General features: G+C 37.3%; 1 protein-coding gene across 1 annotated transcript in view; it reads right to left on the bottom strand.

Moving 5' to 3' along the window:
• The window catches only part of KLHL1 (kelch like family member 1), a 221,030-nt gene that overhangs the window by 16,497 nt on the left and 179,716 nt on the right, over window positions 1–24,817 (bottom strand). The window contains exons 7-8 of the mRNA XM_048934404.1: window positions 18,726–18,950; window positions 4,635–4,797 (exon numbers count right to left, since the gene is read on the bottom strand). Coding sequence (XP_048790361.1) covers window positions 4,635–4,797; window positions 18,726–18,950 — 388 coding nt within the window. The remainder of the gene's footprint in view (window positions 1–4,634; window positions 4,798–18,725; window positions 18,951–24,817) is intronic.

The raw sequence follows: 24,817 nt of genomic DNA, 5'->3' as shown, positions 1-24,817 counted from the left end.
TGCCTTCTTCTGCCATGTATTAGGCTGGAGAGGTGGACTGACAAGAATCTCAAGATGTTCAACAAGTAGAAGTGCTCAGGGGAAATATCAATGTATAGGAACACCTGAAGGGAGCATGCAAAGAGAACAGGTTCGTACCAGTAGTGCCCAGTGCCAAGAGCCAATGAACACAGACTAAAACACAGAAGGGGCCAGTCTAAACATCAAAAAGCTTTACTCACACTTTACTGTGTGAGTGACTGAACACTGGAATAGGTTGGCCAGTGTGAAATGATCTTAAAGATGTTCAAAAGATGAATATGCCTGTATATGGTCCTGGGCAACTTTGTTCTAGGTATCTCTGCTTGAGCAGAGGCAGTAGAACAGATGACTTCCATAGGCCCCTTCAACCTTAACCATTCTGTGATTCTAAATTTTATTCATTCTGTCTGCTTGCTCTGAAGTATTCTTAACACACAAACTAAAACATAACATGCTATGTTATATTATCTACACAAAATATTTTATCCACTGTAAAATTAGGAGAAAAAGAAATGTGAGTAGAAAAGACAGTGTTTGCTATTGCAAAACCTGAATGGCAGTCCTTGCAAATGACTGTAATGCTAACTTTATGCTGGTCAACGATCACCTAGTAGAAAAAAATCTTGCTCATGCAGTTAAAATGACAAACAAATGTATATGGTGCTTTATATTCACTGAAAAGATGTAGATGCACAGAAAACACACAAAATACAAACACAGCCTAAGCAGCTGGTAGCCTGGTAACTAAATAGCTGATAGCCTCAGTAAGTTCCCACTCTGTAATTTAGCAATGGCTTTAGCATCTGCCATGTTTTCTAACAATCAAGGCAATACATACTGATTGTAAATGTGTCATGCTTTTATGTGTTGGTCATCAGTTTTCCATGTCATAACATCACGTAGTACAGTGAGAGCTGAATACTCCAGTTCCGGGTGCCTGTCCCAGAAGAGAAGAACATCTCCCAGAGGACTGTTAGCTGTTCTGTTACTGTTTTCCACTCAGGGAAAGATAAAAACTATTCATAGATCACGGGACCACTTTTTTCAATCTTCCAGTTAGTCTCTGTTTTGAGTGCCATATTGCCTCAGCTTACTTAGAGTAAAGCCTTTGGTTTTTGGAGACTCTCTCTGATTTTATTTGATTTATTATCTTCAACTCCAATTATATTGTATTACATTGTGTTATCTTGCATTCCAATATCTTACTTAGAAAATCAGTTTGTTTCTCCTCAGATTGTTGCCGCTGTTTTGTTTTTAGGCCTATCTCCCTACCCTTTCCCCTTTTCCCCTTTCCCAGGACGTGGATCTGTGAGTCCCCCTGCCATGTTTGTCATGGAACTGGGCTGAACCAGTCCATAAACAACTGACAAAATGAATCTTCCTTTTCACTGTGAATTTTCATATTTCATTGTCCTCTTCTAAGAGTCACAGATTTACTAACCTAGGAACATGAAAAGAAGCAGACTTTTGCTTTAACAGCCTGAATGTAAAATGGCAAGTTAAATCTTTCTTGAAAAACTGAGAAGACTATGATGCACATTGAATTGAAACAGACATTCACTGAACTGTTGGGATCCTCAGATAGGAAATAAGAATTTGTGTGTAGAGAAGTACAAAAGAAAAGAGCAGGGCACTGAATTAGTAACAAGCCTTAATGATTCTGCTACGATAAAATGCCACAGATAGTTTACTATATGATGCATGAAAGGCAAAGAAGCAGAACTCCTGGAGGAGACTATAATCAGCCATGCAATCACATTTTGTAGGTGGTTATATGAATGCAATACATTACAAATTCTCTTGTGCAAAACACTGAACTGCTATTAAGGACTTAGTGGAATTATTAACCTAAGCCTCTCTGAGGTCATTACACAATAAATATATCCCATATGTATGGCTACAGAACAATTTTGATAACCTTTCATATGCACATACTGATTTGGTTTGGATTTTGCTATTTTCTTGAAAATGAAGGTTCAGTAAGCTAACCTTTCTCATATTCAATTTTTAGTAATGCATAGTAGTTAACACTAAATACTAAACAAAAACAACTGCTACTTGCAACGAGCACAATTTTAATTTAAATAACACAAGACTTATTCTAGGTTTGTTTCATTATAGGACATGAAAACAAAATATTACTCTGCACATAAACTGATATCTGAATTGGCCTGCTCCCTGTTTCTTATATAAAATTAAAAAGCATAGAGCTGGAAAAATATTGCTATGAAAAAAAATCCAATTTGTGAGAATACATTACCAAATGAATTCAATTACTGTAAAACCAGTGGAACTCAATATAACTGAATGAATATACATTATAACAAATATTTTTAAACATTACACTTGATTTCATCAAAGCCTTTCCACAAAACACCAATTTATCTGAAAATCTGAAACATAAATTTGCATGTGTGTGGAAGGACAAAATAGTATATGCAGTCATCAAAAAAATTTTAACGTGCTTTATTTCTGTGAATGCTGAAGTAGAATTTCTATCATGCTTAAGCCATTTTAAATTCTATCTGTATAATCAAGCAACACAGTAAATCTGTTATTGTCAATTTACTATAAATTATCTCATAAAGAAAAGAACCTCATATTTTTATGTCTTTCAATTAAAAAAACGCGAAAGGGGAATACATTTAAATATCGTCATTAACGTAAATAGGAGAATGAAAAACATGATGTTAAAACTATTTTACTGGTTTAAGATTATCTGTATTTATCACAGAATCACAGAACCATAAAATGGCCTGGGTTGAGAAGGACCTCAACATGAGCAGGGTTGCCAACCACTAAAACGGGCTGCCCAGAGCCACGTCCAGCCTGGCCCTGAATGCCTCCAGGGATGGGGCATCCACAACCTCTCCAGACAACCTGTTCCAGTGCATTACCACACTCTGTATGAAAAACATCCTCCTACTATCTAATCCAAATCTTCCATCTCAGTTTAAAATTGTTCTCCCTTGTCCTATCCCTACCCACCCATGTACAAACAGTCATTCCCCCTCCTGTTTATACTCTTCCTTCAAATACTGGAAGGACACAATGAGGTCTCCACAGAGCCTTCTCTTCTCGAAGCTAAATAAGTCCAGTTCCTTCAACCTTTCCTCATAAGAGAGGTGCTCCAGCCTTCTGATCATCTTAGTGGCCCTCCTCCGGACCTGCTCCAAGAGCTCCACGTCCTTTTTGTTCTGGGGGCCCTAGGACTGGATGCAATACTCCAGATGGGACCTCAAAAGAGCTGACTAGAGGGGGACAATTATCTCCCTCTCCCTGCTGGCCACCCCTTTTTTAATGCAGCCTAGGATATAGTTGGCTTTACAGGCTTCAAGTGCACACTGCTGGCTCACGTCCAGCTTCTTGTCTGCCAGGACCCCCAAGTCCTACTCGTGCATCTTCATTTATTTTCATAGAAAATAGAAGAATAGAAGCCCATAGAAGTATCAATCTTCTTCATTTAAGATAAAAAAAAAAAAAAAAAAAAAAAAAAGTCACAATCTGAGACAGAGTTCCCTGGTTTCCTTTATAACTGAGGAAGCAAAACAGGAACTTACAGGATATAATTCATGCTGTCCTAGCATAAGTGTCTAGAATAAGTGAGATGTATGATAATTTAAAATTATTTCTTCAGTTGATCATAAGGTGAGCTCATGAGGACAACTGACTCAGTTGTAGATGTCTATCCAGAAGTATCTGAAGTTATGTGTGATGAATCCCTCTCCCACCTCTAAATTTTACAGTTCACATCGTATTATTTTTTGACAGGCAGGTAAAAGCAAATACTTTCAACTGATAAGCAGAAGTAATAAGTAGTGTAGGTACATTGCAAACAGCATCTTATACTATCAAACAAAGAGAACCTTTTACAAACCTCATGTCTCTAATTTCATTTCAGAAAATTAGATACTCAGAATTTTGCATAATTGTATTACTGGGATGCAGTTTGGCCTAGGTTTCTAGCTTTAGTGCATGCGGCTCCTTAATAAAAAGTGTCAGCACAATATCGTGTTACTGTAAAATGAGTTTTAAGGATCACTTTAAAAAAATAAAAAGTTCTAAGAGAGAAACTTAGAATCTAAACACACTTAGAATTGCAGATTTAATGCAGATTAATGTCAGAATCAAATTTCTGTTTATTTCCTGTATGAATGTAGTCAAAGCATGTAGTCAAAGCTTCAGTCAAAGCAGGTTTCCTGGCTCAATGTCTGGCTGAAGCAAGTTGAAAGAGCATGCAACAAACCTCATCATTGGATATTTTAGACTGACAAACTCGGTTAACTAGAACTGGCATAGACAAGAAAGATGAGTCAACTGACAATTTTTCATACTGAACATACACACTGAAATGTCATGTCTATATTTTTATGCATTTGATATGAATATTAAACAAAAGGAACAAGTATATATATAAGCATTTATATACACAGAAAAACGACATCTGACATGAGTGTAAGAGCTACAAGATTTTAGGGTGTGCACAATGTGTCTGTACTTACTTTAAAAGTTACCTCAAGTACAATAGGACAGAAGTTATTTACTACTGTGTGTCACAGTTATTTCATCCTCCTAAGAAATGCATTTGAACTGTAAAAGAATACCCTACTCACTTGCCATTTAATGCTGCTACTCCAACAGTGCTTCTGGCAATTGACATACTTGCCACAAATGTCCACTGCTGACTTTGAGGGTCCCATCTCTCAACTGTATTCAAATAGCTCCAACCATCATGGCCTCCCACTGCATAAATAGGCCCTTCAAGCACTGTAACTCCTAAAATGAAGGAGAGAGTGAGAGAATGTAAAAATATTATTTCTCTGGAAATAATAATAATAATAATAAATGTTTTCCATAAAGCGATGCCTAAACTTGCATACTCAAGGTGAAAATGGAAACACTGATTTGAAATTTGATAAATTAAAAGTTAACATATAGGAATAAAATTAATGCCAGTGAGCATGGCTTTATGAAGTTCTTGTCAAACAGACTCAAGGTCTTGTCAAACAAACCTAATTTCATTCTTTGAGAAAGTTGTTTGCTTCACAGAATTATCTGTCAATGATGTAAGCATCTTAAGATTTCTGTAAGCTTTTTATCCTGTGGCATGTAACATTCTGATCATTAATTAGCTTTTAGAATATAAGCAAATCACACAGTATGTAGACTAGCTACATGGTATATCTCAAGTATTGTCAGCCAAAGAGATATCTGTTGAATAGAATTTTCTTCAAGTGTTTCACAGCAGAGGGAAAGAATGTCTGACACCTTCAGAATTTCTGTCAATTATGTAGATGAAAATAGAGGGTTTTTTTACTAGCAAAATTTTGGTGGACTCGCATAGCATCAAGAAAAAAAAGCAATATTTTCAAAGACTGGAGGAAGTGACTTACAGTGAGGAACTTAAACTATTTAAACGGCATCATCAGTTTTCTTCATGAAAAGTTGCCTTTAGAAAAGAAGTGACAAGTGACAATGACAGAGAATGAGTGCCTTCAGAAGAAAATAATGTTGGATATGTAAGGATTCTTCCTTTATCTAGCAAAGAAGGGGTAGAGATGGTCCCAGATAACTATTATTCTGGAAATCTCAGGCTAAATCCAAACCACCCATTAGCCAATGTGACTGCACGTGACCCATTGATCTAGCCTATCCAGAACCCTCTGCAAAGCCTTCTTATGCTCAAACAGATAAACAGTCCTGACTAACTTGTTTCATCTGCAAACTCGCAGTTCATTCAAGCCTCTCAACCAGATCACTGAAAAAAATGTTAAACAAAATTGGCCCTAAGACTGAAACCTGCAGGATGCCTCTGGTGACTGGTTTTCAACTTGATTGAGCTGCATTCACCGTAACTATTTGAGACTGGCCATTCAGCCTGTTCTTCACCAAGTGAAGCCACAAAAAAACAGTTTTTCCAGGAGAACACTGTGGGAGATGGTGTCAAACACTACTAAAATCCAGGTAAACAACATCCACAGCCTTTCCATCATCTACTAAGTGGGTTAACTAGTCACAGAAGGAAATCAGGTTAGCCAGGCCGGATCTGCCCATGCTGTCTGCTTCTGATCATTCAGTTTTGCCTGACAGTTATACATATTCCCAAAGGCTGGACAGTGAAATTTATTGTCATCCAAAACATATTTGCTACAATGTATTATAATGACACCACTCCAGACATTGTATGTAAAAGTGTTCACTGACTTCTATGATGAGAACTTTGCTGGGTTTGTAAAATGCATGTAAAGACCTGTGAGAGGCATCATTCCTCGAGATTTCGTTCCCAATGTCTATTACTTTGCATTTTTCACTTGCTCTTATGTAATCAATTCATTTTTTTGTTATTATTATTTCATTAAAGTATTCTTTTAATTCACTCAGTCTTACTGAATAACTAATATATATTTTTCTATCATTATATTCAATTTCATTTCCCTGAAGGCTAACTTTATACTGACAGAGGGCGGTGTTGTAGTTAGAAAACTGACAAAATAAAAATGCTATTTTAATGTGAGATCCATGTCCTGCTTCTCTGCAAAAAAAGTGTGAATATAGTTAATGTCACATGACTGAGAAATCTGAAAGTTTATTTTCCTTGGGAAACTTTATGTGATGCAATAAGAGATTGTCTATTTGGTTTTGCCAGTTTTCATTGCTTCCATAATAGGAGAAATTACTTGCAAAACTATAGGCAATTCATTCTTCTCACACAAATAAAGATAATAAAGCTTCTGAACAAAATCTTCTCTGTTTTTGTTTAATAGCATTCATGAACTTGATATGAGTTTTCCCATTTTAAGTCTCTTCTTTACAGAACATCAAAAGCAGTGATATCCTCACGTTTGCTCCTTAACAACTTGTTCAAGCTTAGTATATTTTAAAATATTAGACAAATAGGTTCTGCAAGGTCAGATTTCATTCTGTTTTGGTACAGTTATGTCTGTACTATCTGTGAGAACAAATAATCACTTTGGAATACATTCATGTTCAAAGTACAGATCACTAATAAGCAAATAAAAAATAACAAAACTGCTGCATTCCATGAAAGTCTCATAACATCTATCTTCAATGTCTTGCGCACTTTTAAATTTTGCTTTTATATCTGAAGATATTTGGAAGTGAAATTGCAAAGTGGAACAGCTATAAAAGCCTGGAGTTGCAGCTGGTAGTACTTACTCTAATGGTACATCCCTGAGAATTAATGGATGAAGATATGTATGTAAAGAATGTAAACCATATGGAGAGACTTTTAAAGAATTAGACATAAAACATCAAAAATCTAGAAAACCTGGAAATTCCATGAGATACAGGGTTAATCAGTTTTTTTTGTTTGTTTGTTTTTGGTTTTGGGTTTTTTTTTCCCAAGAAGTAATCAGAATGTAAGTATTTGCATTAAAAAAAAAATGATTTAGAGTCTTATTACTACCAGTGTAAGATATGGAAACAGCAATCTGTCAAATTCAGGATACGGACAATAGCCCAAATTTTAACCAAAGAAGATAAGTGAATATTAGAATTGTGAAATCAAGAATGTGCTAGTTTCCCCATTGCTTGAAATTTTTGTATTTTAGAAAGATACTGAAAATCATTGTGAAGTCACATCCTCAAGGTAGAAATGACTGCATGAAATTTAGCAGTGCTCTTGCAAAAAAATTCACCTACATGATCACAGAAGTAGCTACAGGTCATAAAATTTATGATTCAGTATAAACTTGCTAAATTTGGACATTAAATATCAAAGTCCAACTGTGGTATAGACTATACCACGTGATGGGGAATAATGAACAACTCTGAAGTCTGATTCAGACAAACTTGTTGAATCACTAATTGCAGGAGGCCAATGGATGAACAAAATGTAAGATATAACACATAATCTAATATATAATGACAAAGAAAGTGAGATACTTTGCAAGACAAGCATCTCTATGGGGGAAAAAAAAAAAAAAAAACAAAAACAAACACAAAAAACCTAGACCTTTGTGTAAATCTAGTTGCATAATACTCTTCTTTCTTGTTCTTCAATAATAAATACAGTGTTTCTCTTCTACCATTCAAACATTCACTCTCCTTTCCACTCCAGTGGGCTTATAAACTAATAATTCTCCTTATCTTCTATCCATTCTCCATCTATTCACTTAACACAGACTGAAAAGCAGAAGCAATTTGGTGTAGGGAGCACAAAAATGTCACCAACTCATTAGTATTTACACATATCAGACAACTTCTGGCAATTTTACCTGTCAAATAACCACAGATTAGTTGAATATTCTTTTTTGGTCACCTGTACATCTTTCCAAAGAATTAAGGCAGAGGTATACTAGAACAAATCAAGTAGTTTCCTCTGCACAAACAAACAAAAAAAGTAATGATGGTAAAGTCTAACTTGTTTTATCTTATACACTGGATAATTAAATGTGAAATTTCATTTTTGCAGCCATAATTTTAACTGAGTTTGAAATACCATTATAATTCTTGGGATATTGCATATAGGACAGCCTTAGCTTAAACTTGGAATTTAGGATGTGATGAAATGGAGAATTAGACCTGACCTACCTTCCTCAGTGAATATTTAGTGACATACTGTAGAAAATACCTGTTCTTATATATATTCAGAGGCTGGTATCAAAGCTGATTGAAAGAGTTATGAAAATACCCTTGCACTCTAGGGCCCTACAATATTACACTGGCATGTTTATACAATGCAGATTTATAGAAATAAAATCTGCCTCAGCTTATTTACATTTAGTATTGTAGATGAGATACCAGATTCTCAACTCTGCTACAGTATTATCTGGAGAACTTGACTCAGAAATCATTAGAAGAGTTGCCATTATGATTTGTAGCTCCTCAGTGAATCGGGTCATGATGCATGGGTGCAAAGTACAATGACAAATAATTTTATAATTCAGAAAAAAAATATCTCTGTATGCTCCTCATAATTGGGAGAAAAAAGTCCAAAGCAAAATCTAATATACATGCAAATCTAATATACATGCAAATAATTATTGTGAAGAAAATACTTTAAATGCTCAGGTCTTCTGTCAAGAAAGCTGGAATTACATATTTCCCTTGATATTTCAACATTAAGGAAACAATAATTTATGACATAGAGGTGCACATTTCTATTTTATAATGCATAAAAGAAGGATTTCAAACTAACCTTTAGCTAGCTGCTTCCTGAATGGCAAATAATATTGGTACGTCAGAGCATTGTACTAAGCAAGTCTGTTGCAAAAATATTCCTCTCTATTTAATGTTTAGGAAGTTGTAATTTCTTCTGAGAACTCAAGTTCTTTTATTTTGATTTTACATATTTTACTTTATCTTCTATCTGCGATTTTGCACAATTTCAGCATATCAGCACACACTGAGCAAGATTACACATACTGATCATAGTACTGCTTTGTGAGATGCAGATGTACCTGAAAAGACTTACCAGTGCAGAAAAGTGAGATACTTCCAACAAGACACTGACTCAAAGATCTTTTTGGGGGATATATGGCATGACTCTTTGCTTGAGTTATTTCATTTTAATTCCAGTCATACTGTTTAAAATGAATCCTAGTGAATAATCTTTTTTGAAACTATTCCTTCTTGTTACATAAATAACAAAGCAGTGGACATTTTTTTTTAATCTCATGAACAACATCTTTTATAGATGAATGTGCTCTTCCCAACTGAAAGCGTTAAGTTTTTATGACTGCCAATTTATAAAGGTCTAAAAGTACTTTAGGCTCCTTTCATGAAAGAGATATACTGTAGATTTGACATGTACCAGACTCACAGCTCTGTTGATTTAAACTTGATTTAACAGACACTGTGGTCACTTTTTCAGAATATCTAAAAATCCAGCAATTGTGTTGTATAAATCTGGAAATATTGAATGCCATTGCCTAAACCAGTAGGACTTGGTCAACAGCATACACGTATGGTTGTATGAGGGCTGCAGTATTTTCAGCTTGATTACTGGGGTTGAATGATTAAAAATAAACAAATACATGTCTGTGAAATGAGCAATTGATGATTATCAGAATATTCTACAAGTAAGATCTAGAAAAGTTTCCTCTATCCAGTGATCTTGCTTTTGTCAGTATAGCAAATATTATGAAAAACAAAACAAACAAACAAAAAAACAACTTATACTTTTAATAATTTTCAAAAATTGTTAGTAGTTGGTGTGCTTATAGTACTTTTTTAACACTTGATCATAAATAATTACAATTTTAGCATACCGACAGGGTATGATAACATCATTTTTTTTGTCCTTAATGCTAAAATAATTTTCTGCATTTTACCTACATTTTTTTCTTCTTGACTTTTATCTCTCACCTGCTGCCCATTAGGACACTGGAGGTTCATATCTGTCTCTGTGTCCATAATGGAATCTCAAATTTTCATCCACCTGTCTGCTGATCTCTGTGCTTTGTTTTCTCCTCATAACGGTTTGTTCCATAGACACACAGCATACTGAAAAATTGGAATTATTTTGCTGTAAAACTTTTCTTTTTAATAACATACTTTTTTTTTTTTTTTTTTGTCTTTTAATGAAATATGTGAATTTGCAATTTTTATTGTCTTCTGTATCCAGAATCGTGGTATACAGAAAGAAGATGCAAACCCCCAAGCTAGCAGAGGAAGAAGAATAGAGATCCCTTTATTCTCAACATTTTTATGTTTTACAGTTAACATAGGTGTAACTGTTAAGACTCTATCAAGCTTTTATTTACATTCCTATTCTACTTCACATCTTTTTCCTTTGCCTTGAATGCCTTTTTGTATAAATTCAACAAATTGGACAGGCTGGAGAGCTGGACGGTAAGAAACCGGATGAGGTTCAACAAGAGCAAGTGTAGAATCTTACACCTAAAGAGGAATAATTGCATGCACCAGTACAGGCTTGAGGATGAGCTGCTGGAGAGGAGCTCTACAGAGAGGGACCTGGGCGTCCTGGTGGACGACAGGTTGGCCATGAGCCAGCAGTGTGCCCTTGTGGCCAAAAAGGCCAATGGCATCCTGGGGTGCATTAAAAAGAGCGTGGCCAGCAGGTCGAGGGAGGTGATCCTCCCCCTCTACTCTGCCTTGGTAAGGCCTCATCTGGAGTACTGCGTCCAGTTCTGGGCTCCCCAGTACAAAAAAGACAGGGATCTCTTGGAAAGAGTCCAGCGGAGGGCCATGAAGATGGTGAAGGGCCTGGAGCATCTCCCCTATGAAGAAAGCTAAGTAAACTGGGTCTGTTTAGCTTTGAGAAAAGACAACTGTGAGGGGATCTAATCCAGGTTTATAAATATCTGAGGTGTGGGGGCCATAGTGGTGGGGCCAGTCTCTTTTCAGTGGTACGTGGAGACAGGACAAGGGGAAACGGACATAAGCTGCAGCATAGGAAGTTCTGCACAAATGAGGATGACGGAGCACTGGAACAGGCTGCCCAGGGGGGTTGTGGAGTCTCCTTCTCTGGAGATATTCAAGTCTTCGCCTGGGCGCCTACCTGTGTGACCTGGTTTAGGGAACCTGCTTTGGCAAGGGGGTTGGTCTTGATCTCTAGAGGTCCCTTCCAACTCCTACAATTCTGTGATTCTGTGAAACATGTATTTACTGGTGCTTCAATACCATCTAAAATAACATCATTGCCACAACAGAAGTTTTTTTCATATAGAAGATGAGAGTTGAACTCTGACTCACTTGAAGTTATCCTTCAATTTAGGTTTAAGGACCAGTGCCATACATCTTTATATTTCCAGTGTTGAACTGCAATAATTGCCTGCTAAACGTTTTATGAAAATGCTAAACCTCTAGACAGTCTGTCTAAATGCCTACCCCACATGCTACTTTCTGACAAGCTCTGTTTTCCTAGCTAAAGTGTTTAAAAAATACCTGACAACACCCACCCTTCAGCAGCTAGGTTTCCAAGCAAAGTTTATTTCCCATGGAGAAAGTTGATCGGACTCCATATTCACTTGATAATCTGCATCTTTAATCAGCGTAATTTCTGCTATAATCAACACCTGTTTCAATGTGAATCAGATATTGCTTTGCTGTTATGGATCCATCAAGCTATCTAGTATCTGAAACTTTTTTTCTGATATTTGCATTGAAAGCACATTTTAAAAATCTGCTGACATTTTACACAATTACTGTCTATTTTCAGAACGCTGAGATTTGAAGAAAAAATAAAAGATATTAACTTCTGGAAAACATTCTATCTATAAGTTAACATTTCTTAATAACTCCTATTGGCTGCCTTCTCATCTTTTTGTGAAGACAGTGACTGAACTATGATTGCTAAAAACAATGTTACCTTACAATCAATCAAAAAGTAATGAACAAATAGTAACAGATTTAATCTAACCCAACAAGGAGTTCATGGACATGTTGGAAATTATGAAAACATCTTTCAATTAGTCAACAGCAATCACATATAAATGGCAAACATGAGAGATGACAGACCATTACTGAAATAAATGAACTATTGAGCCAAGTCAAGATGCTCTCTGATAATCACACAGTAAGTACTTTCCAATATAACAGTGCTTTTCATTTATAACTATATCAAAAGAAATATAAAATAAGAAAGCATGCCAATAGATTTGCAATCAATTTCCAGTAGAGACAGAACTGATATGGGCCTTACTTAATAAATGGATTAATGAATAAATAAATTCATACATACATACAGAAATGAGGTTTAGGGAACAGATTTTTAATTCACAGTCTCCTCAGTGATCTTTGTTGTATCTTGAAAGGCAGGAACCTCTCCCAGGTCATAAATCGTTCTAATTGCGCTGAGTTCTTGTCATGAATGGAAATGGAAACGTGCCACTTCAAATGCCCTATTCAGATGTTCATCTGCCTCCAGGAGGATAAATCCTGCTCTACATTTTCAATTTCCTAATACTGTAGGTAGAGCTTGCAAATATGCCTAAAAATATTTGATAAACAAAAACTGCTTTTTGAAAATTCAAAAACTATTTGGAAAACATTTTATGAACTTCAAGTCTTTGAAGCCAACAAAAATAATATATATTATGAAACATCATTTTATGACTGAAAAAATATGGGCTTAGATTAGTCAACACATTTATATTTTAATATGTATTTTCCTCCTGAATTTTATCATGATCTAAGAATTAAGCCAAAGTGTAGATCATCAGTCAGTAAGGTCTCAAGCCCACTAGCAATAAATATCATATATTTATCCTGGTTTTAATACTCTTAAGTATTATATCTACTAATAAGTTTTAATTAAAAAAAAAATGCTGTAAATAATTGCCACTGCACTGTGATTTCATGAGTCTGCCATGTGAAAGGCTGCATATAAATCTCACAATGATTTGTGATCTGAATAAAAGATGAAAACCTGATGCCACTATTTTTGAATTATCATTTTGTTTTCATTCATATTTTATGCAAATTTAAAACAATTAAAACTTAATTGCACTCCATAATTTAGGAAATGAGGCTTTATTCTGTCTTGTACTTAAAATGTAGTGGAGAAGATTTAGATAAATGAAAGCATTGACTTCAAGGTTTTATATTATTTAGAGAATGGTCTTCTTTACGAATTAAAATTACTAAGAAAAATAAAGTATTTGATAAACATTTGGACCTCCCTAGTATTGTAAGTTTTAGGAATGTGACGTGTTAAATACACAGCTGCATTTGGAATTCAGATGTCAGTTAAAATCCATCACATTTGAACACTATTGGGGAAAGGGACCTGGGGGTTCTGGTGGACAGCAGGATGATCATCAGCCCAGCACTGTGCACTTGTGCTAAGAAGGCCAGTGGCGACCTGGAGTGGTTAGTAGGTCGAGAGAGGTTCTCCTCCCCTTCTACTCTGCCCTAGTGAGACGGCATCTGGAGTACTGTGTCCAGTTCTGGGCTCCTCAGTTCAGGCAGGACAAGGAACTGCTTGGGAGGGCCCAGCACAGAGCCACAAAGATGGTTAAGGGAGTGGAGCATCTCCGTTACAAGGAAAGGCTGAGGGAGCTGGGTCTTTTTAGCTTGGAGGAGACTGAGGGGTGACCTCATTAATATTTATAAATATGTAAAGGTGAGTATCATGAGAATGGAGCCAGGCTCCTCTCAATGACATCCAATGATAGGACAAGGGGCAATGCATGCAAGCTGGAACACAGAAGGTTCCACATAAATATTAAAAAAAGCTTCATGTTGAGGGTGACAGAACATTGGAACAGGCTGTCCAGAGAGGTTGTAGGGTCTCCTTCTCTGGAGACATTCAAAACCTGCCTGGATGCATTCCTGTGTGACATGATCTAGCTGCTCCTCCACTGGCAGGGGGATTGAACCAGACAATATTTCAAGGTCCCTTCCAATCCGTGATATTCTGTGGTTCTGTGATTGTATACACTGCACCTGCTGACAACACATGGAAAGAACCCACAGCTTTTCTAGAGGCACACGAATGACTTTTTCTACAAAGTGCTTCAATTTATTTTGCACTGAAGTTGACTTGTCATAACTTATAAGGTGAAAAGTGCTACTTGTTCTGGCTTATGGACCAAAGCATTTACATTCAGCCTACCACTAATTCCTTATTTCTTCCTTCCCTCTTCTTCCTCTGTACAGCTTCTTCCTTTTTCCTTTTTATTTTCTGAATTCATCACTCAAAATATATTTTTATACTCCCTCTTCCCTTTTTGTTCTTTCAGTTACTTTCTACTGTAGCTATAAAAGTTTTAATTTGATTTTTCTCTTTCTGATACCCATTTTCATTCATTGTTTTCTGGCTTCACATTCTCTTTTTTATTCCATAATGTCTTATGCCCTATTTGATATTAAATATTAGTATCAAAGACACCAGAATTAGCTAATAGCACATTTCCTGGTATGGTCAGGAAAAAAAAAAAAAGAAAAAAAAAATTTTTTTTAAAAATCAATAAAATGATTAACAATTCACAATAAAATCGTGGACAAACATTTTTTCAGAATTGGAACAAAATTTGTGTATGGAGTGCATTAATTTTAACTCCATATTTGTAGTTCATCACATAAGTCTATTGTCTTCACTGGACTTAAAGTTCTATTAATTTAAACCTCATATCATTACATACCCTAAGAAAACCACTTTACCTTGTAGTACTATTGAGAAGTCAAAATCAGGTCAATATATCAAAAGCCTGTGCACGAATACGTATAGGCAAATTTTATTCTAAGATGTGACACATTTTATTGCAAGGAAGATATTTAAGATATATACGACACTTTGCAGTTTAGAAATCTTTTTTTTTCTGCACTGAAAAGAAATAAAGATAACTAGCTTAGATGTAGACATATTAAGTAAATCTAAATTAAATTTAAAGACAATAATTTTCTATTTCTATTAACCACTATTAAACTATTGCTACAAATACTCTGTAAAGTATAAAGCATTATGTAAAGCATTATGTTCATTACTGACGTGTGTATATTCATGAGCATATTTCCTATCACGTTGTATAACTGAAAAAAATATAATACTTCGAAACAGCTTCATGCCGAGGTTCGCTGCTTCAGAGCTGCTCCAGCCAGAACCGCAGCGACCGACCGCGACGTACGGGGGAGGTTTGGGCCGGCTCCCTCACTCAGGGATCCGCAAGACAACAGAGCGGCCAGGCAGCTCTCAGCCGGGCAGTTCTCGCGAGAGCAGCTGATGCGGCGGGGGCGTTGGCAGGCCAACGGCCCTGCGTTCATTCCCGTAGCCTAGAAAAAGCCTCAAGGACAGAGGAGGAATCGGGGTGTGAGAATCACCTGGGCTGTTTCAACGAGGAGAAACTGTAAGTCAGCCATACATGGGACCACACAGCAAGTACGGTTGTTATCGCTCTCAGGTGAGTAGTAAGTGCGAGGGCTCCTGTTAACGACCCGGCAACGGTGTGAGGGCCGAGCCAGCACTACTGGCAGCAGGGCAGGGCTGATCAGTCACACCTCGTTAAGGCTATCTAGTGCTGTTAGTGTGCGTGCTGGTTTGCAATGGCTGCACCCCGGTGGAAGGCTACTGCCACAAACATTGTGGAGACCCAGATGGAAGTCGCGTGCTCACGCACAAAGAAGACTGCAGCCAAAAAGAGCGTGGAGACCCAGACTGAGGTCTCGTGCATGCTTGAAAGGATTGCTGATGCTAAGGCAAGTGTGGAGACTCAGACTGAGGCCCCAACACAAGATGCTAGTATGCAGGTCACTGGCTGTCATGAGTACCAGAGCCTGGTCTTTGCAGTGTTGGGCAATGGAGGCAGCACTTGTATAAGATGTGACCAGTAAATGACTTACTCAGCCTTATGATCTACCTGAAGGAGTACCTGAACTTTGAAAGAGTGAACTTTAAGCAGTTCAGTGGACTGTTGGCCAAGATCCCCTGGGATGCTGTCTTTAAAAACAAAGATATTGAGGAGAGCCAGCTACTCTTCAAGGATGCCTTCCTGAAATCACAAGAGCTCTCCTTCCCACTGAATAAGAAAGCAGGCAGAGGAGGTAGGAAACTGGCATGGCTCAGAAAGGACCTAATGGGCGCGCTGAGGGCAAAGAAAGGTGCGTACAAGCTCTGGAAACAAGGGCGTGTCACCTGAGAAGAATACAGGGATGCCATCTGGACTTGCGGACATGGGATCAGGAAAGCCAAGGTGCAGGCTGAACTGAACTTGGTGAGAGATGTGAAAAACAATAGGAAGACATTGTACACGTGCATTGGCCAGAAGAGACAGGCCAAAGTGAGTGTACCTCCTTTGGTAAATGTAAAAGGAGAACACACTTCAATGGACAAAGAGAAGGCTGACGTACTGAATGAGTTCTTTGCCTCAGTCTTCACTGGCAGCCAGAATTCTATTATTTTTCATGTCCCTGAGCCCGGCATCCCTAAACCTGGGGTCTGGGGTGGTGAGTTCCCCCCAACTGTAAGGGCAGAGCAAGTTCGAGGCTGCCTCATGAGACTGAATGTGTACAAGTGTGTGGGGCTAGATGACGTGCATCCCAGGGTTCTGAAGGAGCTGGCTGAGGTGGTTGTTGAGACACTCTCCGTCAAAAGTCGTGGCTGTCAGGTGAGGTCCTGGATGACTGGAGGAAGGGTCGTATCACTCCCATTTACAAGAAAGGGAGCAAGGAGGACCTGGGGAATTACAGGCTGGTGAGTCTCACCTCTGTGTCTGGGAAGATCATGGAACAGATCCTCCTGAATGATATTTTTGATCACATGTGGAATGAGCGTGTGATCTGAGACAGCCAGCACGGCTTCACCACAGGAAGGTCATGCTTAACCAGTCTGGTGGCCTTCTATGATGGAGTGACAGCATTGATGGACAAGGGAAAGATGACCAATGTAATTTACCTGGGCTAGAGCAAGGCCTTTAGATGGTCCCCTACCACATCCTTATCTCCAAATTGGAGGGATGTGGATTTGATGGGTGGACGACCCAATGGATAAGAAACTGGTTGAAAGACCGCAGACAGAGGGTGGACATCAATGGCTCTATGTCCAGGTGGAGGCCGGTAGTGAGCGGCATCCCCCAGGGGTCTGTCTTGGGACCAGTGGTGTTTAACATCTTTATCAATGACATCAATGATGGAATTGAGTGTACCCTCAACAAGGTTGCTGATGACACCAAGCTGAGTAGTGCAGTTGACATGGTGGTAGGAAGGGATGCCATTCAGAGGGACCTTGACAGGCTAGAAAGGTGGGCCCGGGTGAACTTGATGAGGTTCAACACAGCAAAGTGCAAGGTTTTGCACTTGGTCCGGAGGAATCCCAGGCATCTGGACAGACTGGAAGGAGCGGTCCTTGAGAGCAGACCCACAGAGAAGGATCTGGGGGTCCTGATAGATGAAAAGCTTAACATGAGCCAGCCCTTGCAGCTCGGAAAGCAAATGGTATCCTGGGCTCCATCAGAAGAGAGGTGGCCATCAGGGACAGGCAGGTGATTGTCCTCCTGTACTCTGCTCTTGTGAGGCCCTATTTGGAGTACTGTGTCGAGGTGTGGAGCCCCCAGTACAAGAAAGACAGAAATCTATTGGAGAGGGTACAGATGAGAGCCACAAAGGTGATCAGGGGACTGGAGTACCTCCCCTACGAAGACAGGCTAAGGGAGCTGGGCTTGTTCAGCCTGGAGAACAGAAGGCTGTGGGGTGACCTCATTGTAGCCTTTCAGTACCTGAAGGTAGCCTACAAACAGGAGGGGAATCAACTCTTTGTAAGGGTTGATAACTGCAGGACAAGGGGAAATGGTTTGAAGTTGAGGGAGGGGAGATTTAGGTTCAATGTCAGGGGGAAGTTCTTTACAAAGAAAGTGGCACGGCACTGGAACAGGCTGCCCAGAGAGATTGTGGATGCCCCATCTCTGGATGTGTTCAAGGCCAGTCTGGATGGGGCCCTGTGCAGCCTGGTCTAGTATTGAATGTGGAGGTTGGTGTCCCTGCATGTGGCAGGGGGGGTTGGAGATTCATGATCCTTGAGGTCCTTTCCAACCCTTGCCATTCTGCCACCAATCTTCTAAAGTTTCCGTTTCTTTTGCTGTTTTATCTTAAGTTTTCATACATCATTAAATCACAAAAAAAGTGTCTTAGTCTTCTCTATATTCTTAGTGATCTAACAAGCACAATATAAATCTTTATTGATACTGATGAATGTGATATGATAGCTATAGAAACCTAAATTTTGCATTATCATTTACTTATCTGAAAAAATGTGTTAGATTTTTAAAACTTTTTTTTTTCCTTACCTAAACCATGCCTATGTGTTGACATTGGTGGTAACACAGTCCAAGCTTTTGTCTTTGGATTGTAACATTCAACAGTGTTCAATGTCTTTAAACCATCACGACCTCCAATGACAAACAGCTTGTCATCGATGACAGCAACACCGAATTGAAGCCTCCTGCCATTCATCACTCCAGCCTGGATCCATATATTTGTTCTGAGATCATACTTTTCAATAGTTGTAGCACCTGATGAGACACAATAATAGGATAATGTATATAAAATTGGCTACCTTTTTTATCTATTACAATGTTAGTTATGAAATTGAAAAAACAAACTAAAGCATCTCTCCAGTATCAAAATATTGTAAGCCTGAATAACAATGCATTACCCTTATGATCTTCTACATTTCAGCAGTATAACTGTCTGAGATAACTGATTTTGTTGCAAAGTAAATTTTAACAAAATATTTGAAGAACATTTTCTTCTGAACTTAGTAATTTGATTTACAGGTCCACAGGTGAGTTCGAAAGGTATTATTTAATCACAAAAGTAACTTTTAACATTAAATACTAGATACAAAATTAAGAAAACCAGAGATATTAAAGAGCTTGTATAGATCTCAGAAAGTGAATAAGTAACACATCCTATTATCTGAATACAATTATGGGAATCACAGAATCATAGACTGGCTTGGGATGGAAGGAAACTCAAATATCACTGTGTCCTAACACCCTGCAATGGGCTGAGTTGCCAGCTACCAGATCAGGCTGCCCAGGACCCCATGCAACCTGGCCTTGAACACCATCAGGGACAGGGCACCCAGAGCTTCTCTGGGCAGCCTGTTGTACTCTCTCACCAGTCCCTGAGTAATGACTTTCCTCCTAACCTAATTCTCTCTTATTTTAGCAAAATACATAACTAATGGTGGTGGCTGTTGAAAAATAGTGTTTTGTAACTGAGAATTTGATCTATCTAAGAGTGTTGTTATGTTCTTTGCATCTATTGTAGTTTCCATGGAAGTAAATAGGACGCATTACTTCTGGAGCAACTTATGTGCAATTCAACCAGATATATTAAATCCCTCTCTAGTTTTATGATACCATACATTATATAAACAAATTTTCACATTTGATTAACAAAGACAGGTTTATTTATCTATTTGTCTCTAATTTAAAATTGATTTGTGCAAATGTATTAATTTTTTGTTCTGAAGTAGCAAAATTGCACGCTTTCTCTACAGTGCTGAAGGGCATATTATAGTGATACATTAATATAGCTATTTGATAATGCTTTAAGTTTTTATATGCTGAATGTATTAATATTTAATCTGAAACTGTAACAAATGTATGCTATAATGCAGTCTACCTTAATGCTAAAGATTGCCATTTAAAAGATTTGTCATTCTGATTTCACAAAGTATTACTAGTACAACAAATACAAACTTTGATTTATGCTCAGCTATATATTTTATCATATTGGTTAAGTCAGAGTTTGGCATAATGCATCATTAAGTTCCATATTTGACTCCTAATCCAGAAGAGTTCCTAGATATGTGAACTCAGTTTATGCAGTACAACATTTTGCCTATCTGGGAAAAAAAAAAAAATAAAATCTATCAAAACCTATTTCAGCTATTCATGAAAAATATACATAGCCATGAACTAAAACCTTAGCAATTCTTTCACTTTGAGCAGATCTAAAAAAATAAAAGTACTCTTTAAAACTTGAAAACAGAGGAAAGCCTTCCCTTTATATCAGTCAATTTTTTTTGTCTTGCAACTACTTTCTTAAACTTAATAGAGCACAGGCACACAATGAATAGTTTCAGTAAGTACTAAGCAATTCCCTGTTGAAGTAATGAGATTACACTTGGTTTAAAAACAGACAGTTGTGTCAGATTAGATATCTGGCATTGAAAGAATGTCTTGTCCTAGTGGTGTTCTAATCTAAATTGTTTTGGTTGCTATGAATGTGAAGGTGTAATATTTAACTTGAAAAAATCCTCCAATGGGAAGGTGGTGAAACCACTGAAAGATACAATCAGTGGAGATCTCAGGATGTCTTTAATTGGAGACTATTGACAAGATGCAAATTTTGAATATACTGAACTACAACATAGGGGATCTGACTACATGAATTTACTCTTTGCTTACAGCCCTAAAGCTACTCATTAACTTTACTCTTGATAGAAGCAGTTAAGAATTACACTGTTCACATTTTGAACCTAGTTCTTTTTATAATGTTTACACTGTTCTTCATTCCAACACAAACTGAGAAGTACTGGAAATGCTCAGTCAAAAAACAGAACAAACTTCTACTTTTGCCTAGGAAGAAAAGTGGCTATTATTTCTGACAAAATCATAAATTCAAGGACATGTTATTATTTGATCATGAAAGTAAATTGATTTTTTGCACCTAGGAAAAAAGAAGAGACAAAACCTTGACTAAGTCCTTTCAAAAGTGCTTAGCTACTTAAATGCTACATCCTCTGGGTATATAAAATCAATAACAGATTGGAATATTGGTATTTCATTCATCATATATTCTACAGTTTCCTTATATTTCAAAAAGAAAGCATTGTTACATTGCTAAATGTTAACATCACAAAAATGCTAAGCACTACAGAGCACTAATTGACAAAAACAATAGTAGAAGCTCAAGAGAACTTACAGATCTTGACTGCTAAGTGAATGGCAGCAGAATGGTCAGGACAACAGGCATTAGCTGACTATGAAAATCTTACTTTAAAGACTTTTCATCAAAGATTTCCAGTGTTGGGGATTGTAGTGGACACCAAGTTGAACATGACTTAGCATGAGCTCTTGATGCTAAAAAGCCCAATGGTCTTCTTGCTTTCACTAGGTTGCTAGCAAGACAGAATAGGTTACCTATACATAGCACTGATGAGGATGCACCTGGAATACTGCAACCAGTTTTGGGCTCCCCAGTACAGGAGAAACATGGAGCTGCTGGAAAGTCCAACAAAGGGCCACAAAGATGAGGATAGTAATGCAGCATGTATCCTATGATGAAAGGATGAGACCTCTAGGACTGTTTAGCCTGGAGAGGAGAAAGCTCAGGGAGAATCTCATCAATGTCTGTAAATATCTGAACGGAGTATACAAAAAGGACAGAGCAAGATTTTTTTCAGTGGTGCCCACTGCCAGAAATTGACTATTAGGCACAAAATGGAACACGGGAGGTTCCAGCTGAACATCACAAAATATTTCTTTACTGTGCGGTTCACTGAGCACTGGCGCACATTCCCCAAAGAGCTTGTGGACTCCTTGAGGATCTTAAAAAAATGCCTGGACAAATGATGCTGGTACTGGGCAACCTCCTCTATGGTGCCCTTCTTCAGCAGGAGAATTGGGCCTGATCAGCTCCAGAGGTTGCTCCCAGATTTCAGCATTCTGTGATACTGCACATTTGTAGAAGATCCTGAGCTCCATTTTATATTTCCTTCTGCATGTCAGTTTCAGCTGAACATAACACTGCATAGTCCCTCAGAAATTAGAAAACAAAAGGCACAATTTATGGACAAATGTTTGGAGGTTTATGCTGAGATCAGTGGTGAATAATGTTTCTCTTCACAGTGCACATCCTCTGATGGATGTACAAAAAGTTCATCAAGAAGCATATTCACATTTTGATTCCTGCCACTGGCCTTCCCTACTGCAGACAACACTTTAGCATACAAAAGGCTCCACAAGCTAAGTGCCGGATTGAAATCCAAACTTATGCATTAGGCTGCTTCAGTGTGAAAAGCTGTGAGGCTTTTTGCATTACACTGTGACAGTCACCAGAGATTTTCCAGAGGCATGTGCTTCAGAGAATCCTAATGCAGTGGACTTTGCCTGATTAACGTGGAAGATTTTGAATAAGCTAGTTCTATTCTTATTCTCATACTAGATTAATGTTGACTTTTGGGGAATTGCCAGGAATTTCCAGCATTCATTTTCTGCATAATCTTGAGCTCTTTGTCCTGCAGATCTTTTTTTGATGATGCTGATTAGCTAGTCACATTCATATTGATAAATCTCACTTCATGATCCAGTCCCCCACTTGGACAAGAATTAGATGAATGCCAAGATACTTCCTTCTCCTCAAACCTTTATTTCTAATGGGGGAAAAAAAAAATCTATTTTATAGATTGGAAGACAAGAATGTGTCTAGATAAGATTGTAATACAAGCTACTGTGGCCATAGCATCCACCAGCTGCTCTAAAGATGTGCCTGTTGTGTAGTCCTGTCACATTGTCAGAAAAGGTTTCAGAGAAATAAGAGCTACTCTGTGAACTTAGTGTACACTCCACTGCGGTAGGACACCAGAATTTTGTCAGGGTAGAGCCTGAAAGCAGGAAAGTGGATATGAGGTGAAATGTGATGTCAAAAACTAGAGGTTTCAATTCATTTCCATACTTAAATCAGTATTACTGACAAGCATTGCTATGTAGGTTGCTGAAAACTTGAAAGCAAGAATGAATTCAAGTTAATATTCAATACACATTCACATACTTATGTCTATATCCAATGCATATATTTTACCTAGAAGCACATATATATATTAAATATACATGTCATTTTGCATAAAACAGGGAAAATTGTATAACAGAGTATTTGTGTATATCTCTGTTTCAGAGATAAATATAATATAGTAACAGAGAACTTAAGAGTTTCTAAAAGAGAAAGTCATAAGGGCAATTCCTGATTCTGCCTGCACATATATTCTTCCAAAACCGGTAGTGGGTGTTGATGTCTAGTGCCTGAGACACTAGCGCGACTAGTGCTACCAAAACAAGGTGAATAGACAGAAAAGGAGCGCTTCATCAAGCTGATGGACTGATTATCATAATGCAGCACAGCACTGAGAAAAAGCTCACTTGCAAGAAGCTCTATGAAGGTGTAGTAATCATGAAGGCAACCTTACACATATAATAATACGTATGATGTCATCATACAAATCCCTCAAATCCCTCTGCCCCACTAGTCACAGAACCGGGCCGAACCAGCCCATAAACCGTTGACAATGTATTATGTATTATATATTATATTATGTATAATTGAAGTTTTTGTCATCATGGATAAAAGTATAACTGGTAGAAATAAATAAAAAAAAAAAAAAAAAAAAAAAAAAAAAAACAAGAAAACAAGAAAAGCCCCCAAAGTTAAAACATAAAAAAAGACAACTAAACCTTAAGTTTTGGTAACAATAAATTATCATGTTTATAAAATACTAGGCTTTAATTTAAAAGAATAATGAGATAGTAACTAGAGATTGCAAGTCTACGTATGTGAGTAAAAACAATGTAGTGCCTCTAGAAGGGTATTAACACTTTTATTTATTTATTTATTTGTTTGTTTATTTTAAATGCGAGGAAGCTTTTTCCATATTTATTCTGAACAAGGAGCATCCACAAGGTTTAGCGGGTCAGTAGTAGTGTATGCATTATGGTAGGTCAAAGTGACTATGATTAATGTCTGTTTTTACAGGAGGTAATCAGTAAGTAATTAAGAGTAAATTATGAGTCACATTAAAGTTAACCTTTGTATATACTGCAATTTTTCCTTGAAGTTTCATCTCTCTACTTGTCAGTAGAAAGCTGACATAACTTTCGTCTCGCATTCATCTTTAAATGCTACTCTTTTTTTAGTAGAAATTATGTCCTTTCCTCAGTTACAATATCAGCAACAATATTTACTTTCTATACACTGACCAATATTTATATGACTTTATATAAAAGAAGAAATTAGCAAGTCCTATATAATAATAGTATGATAGCAGAAGGAAAACAGAAAACTGGAAACTGCAGAAACAGAAGTGTCAATAAGGGGGTCTATATGAACAAATATATAGACATATTAGAATATATGTAACAGTATATTTTATTTTTGGTAGGCTTTTCAGAGTAACTGATGTATTCATAAGAATCTATTGGTACAGCAGAAGAACTGCGACATAATGAAACCAAAATGATTAATGAAGAGCTTCTTGTTGAATTTACTCAGATAGGATTTTGCTATATTAACAATGATGTGGTAGCACATTTAGAACTGTGACATATCAAACAAACATAGAATCCTTAGAGTTGGAAGAGACCTCTGAAGACCA

This window comes from Lagopus muta, chromosome 1 (genome assembly GCF_023343835.1).
Source record: "Lagopus muta isolate bLagMut1 chromosome 1, bLagMut1 primary, whole genome shotgun sequence".
In the NCBI taxonomy this organism is placed as follows: domain Eukaryota; kingdom Metazoa; phylum Chordata; class Aves; order Galliformes; family Phasianidae; genus Lagopus; species Lagopus muta.
Note: the sequence above shows the minus strand (reverse complement) of the source record. Positions and strands in the feature narration are given on the sequence as shown.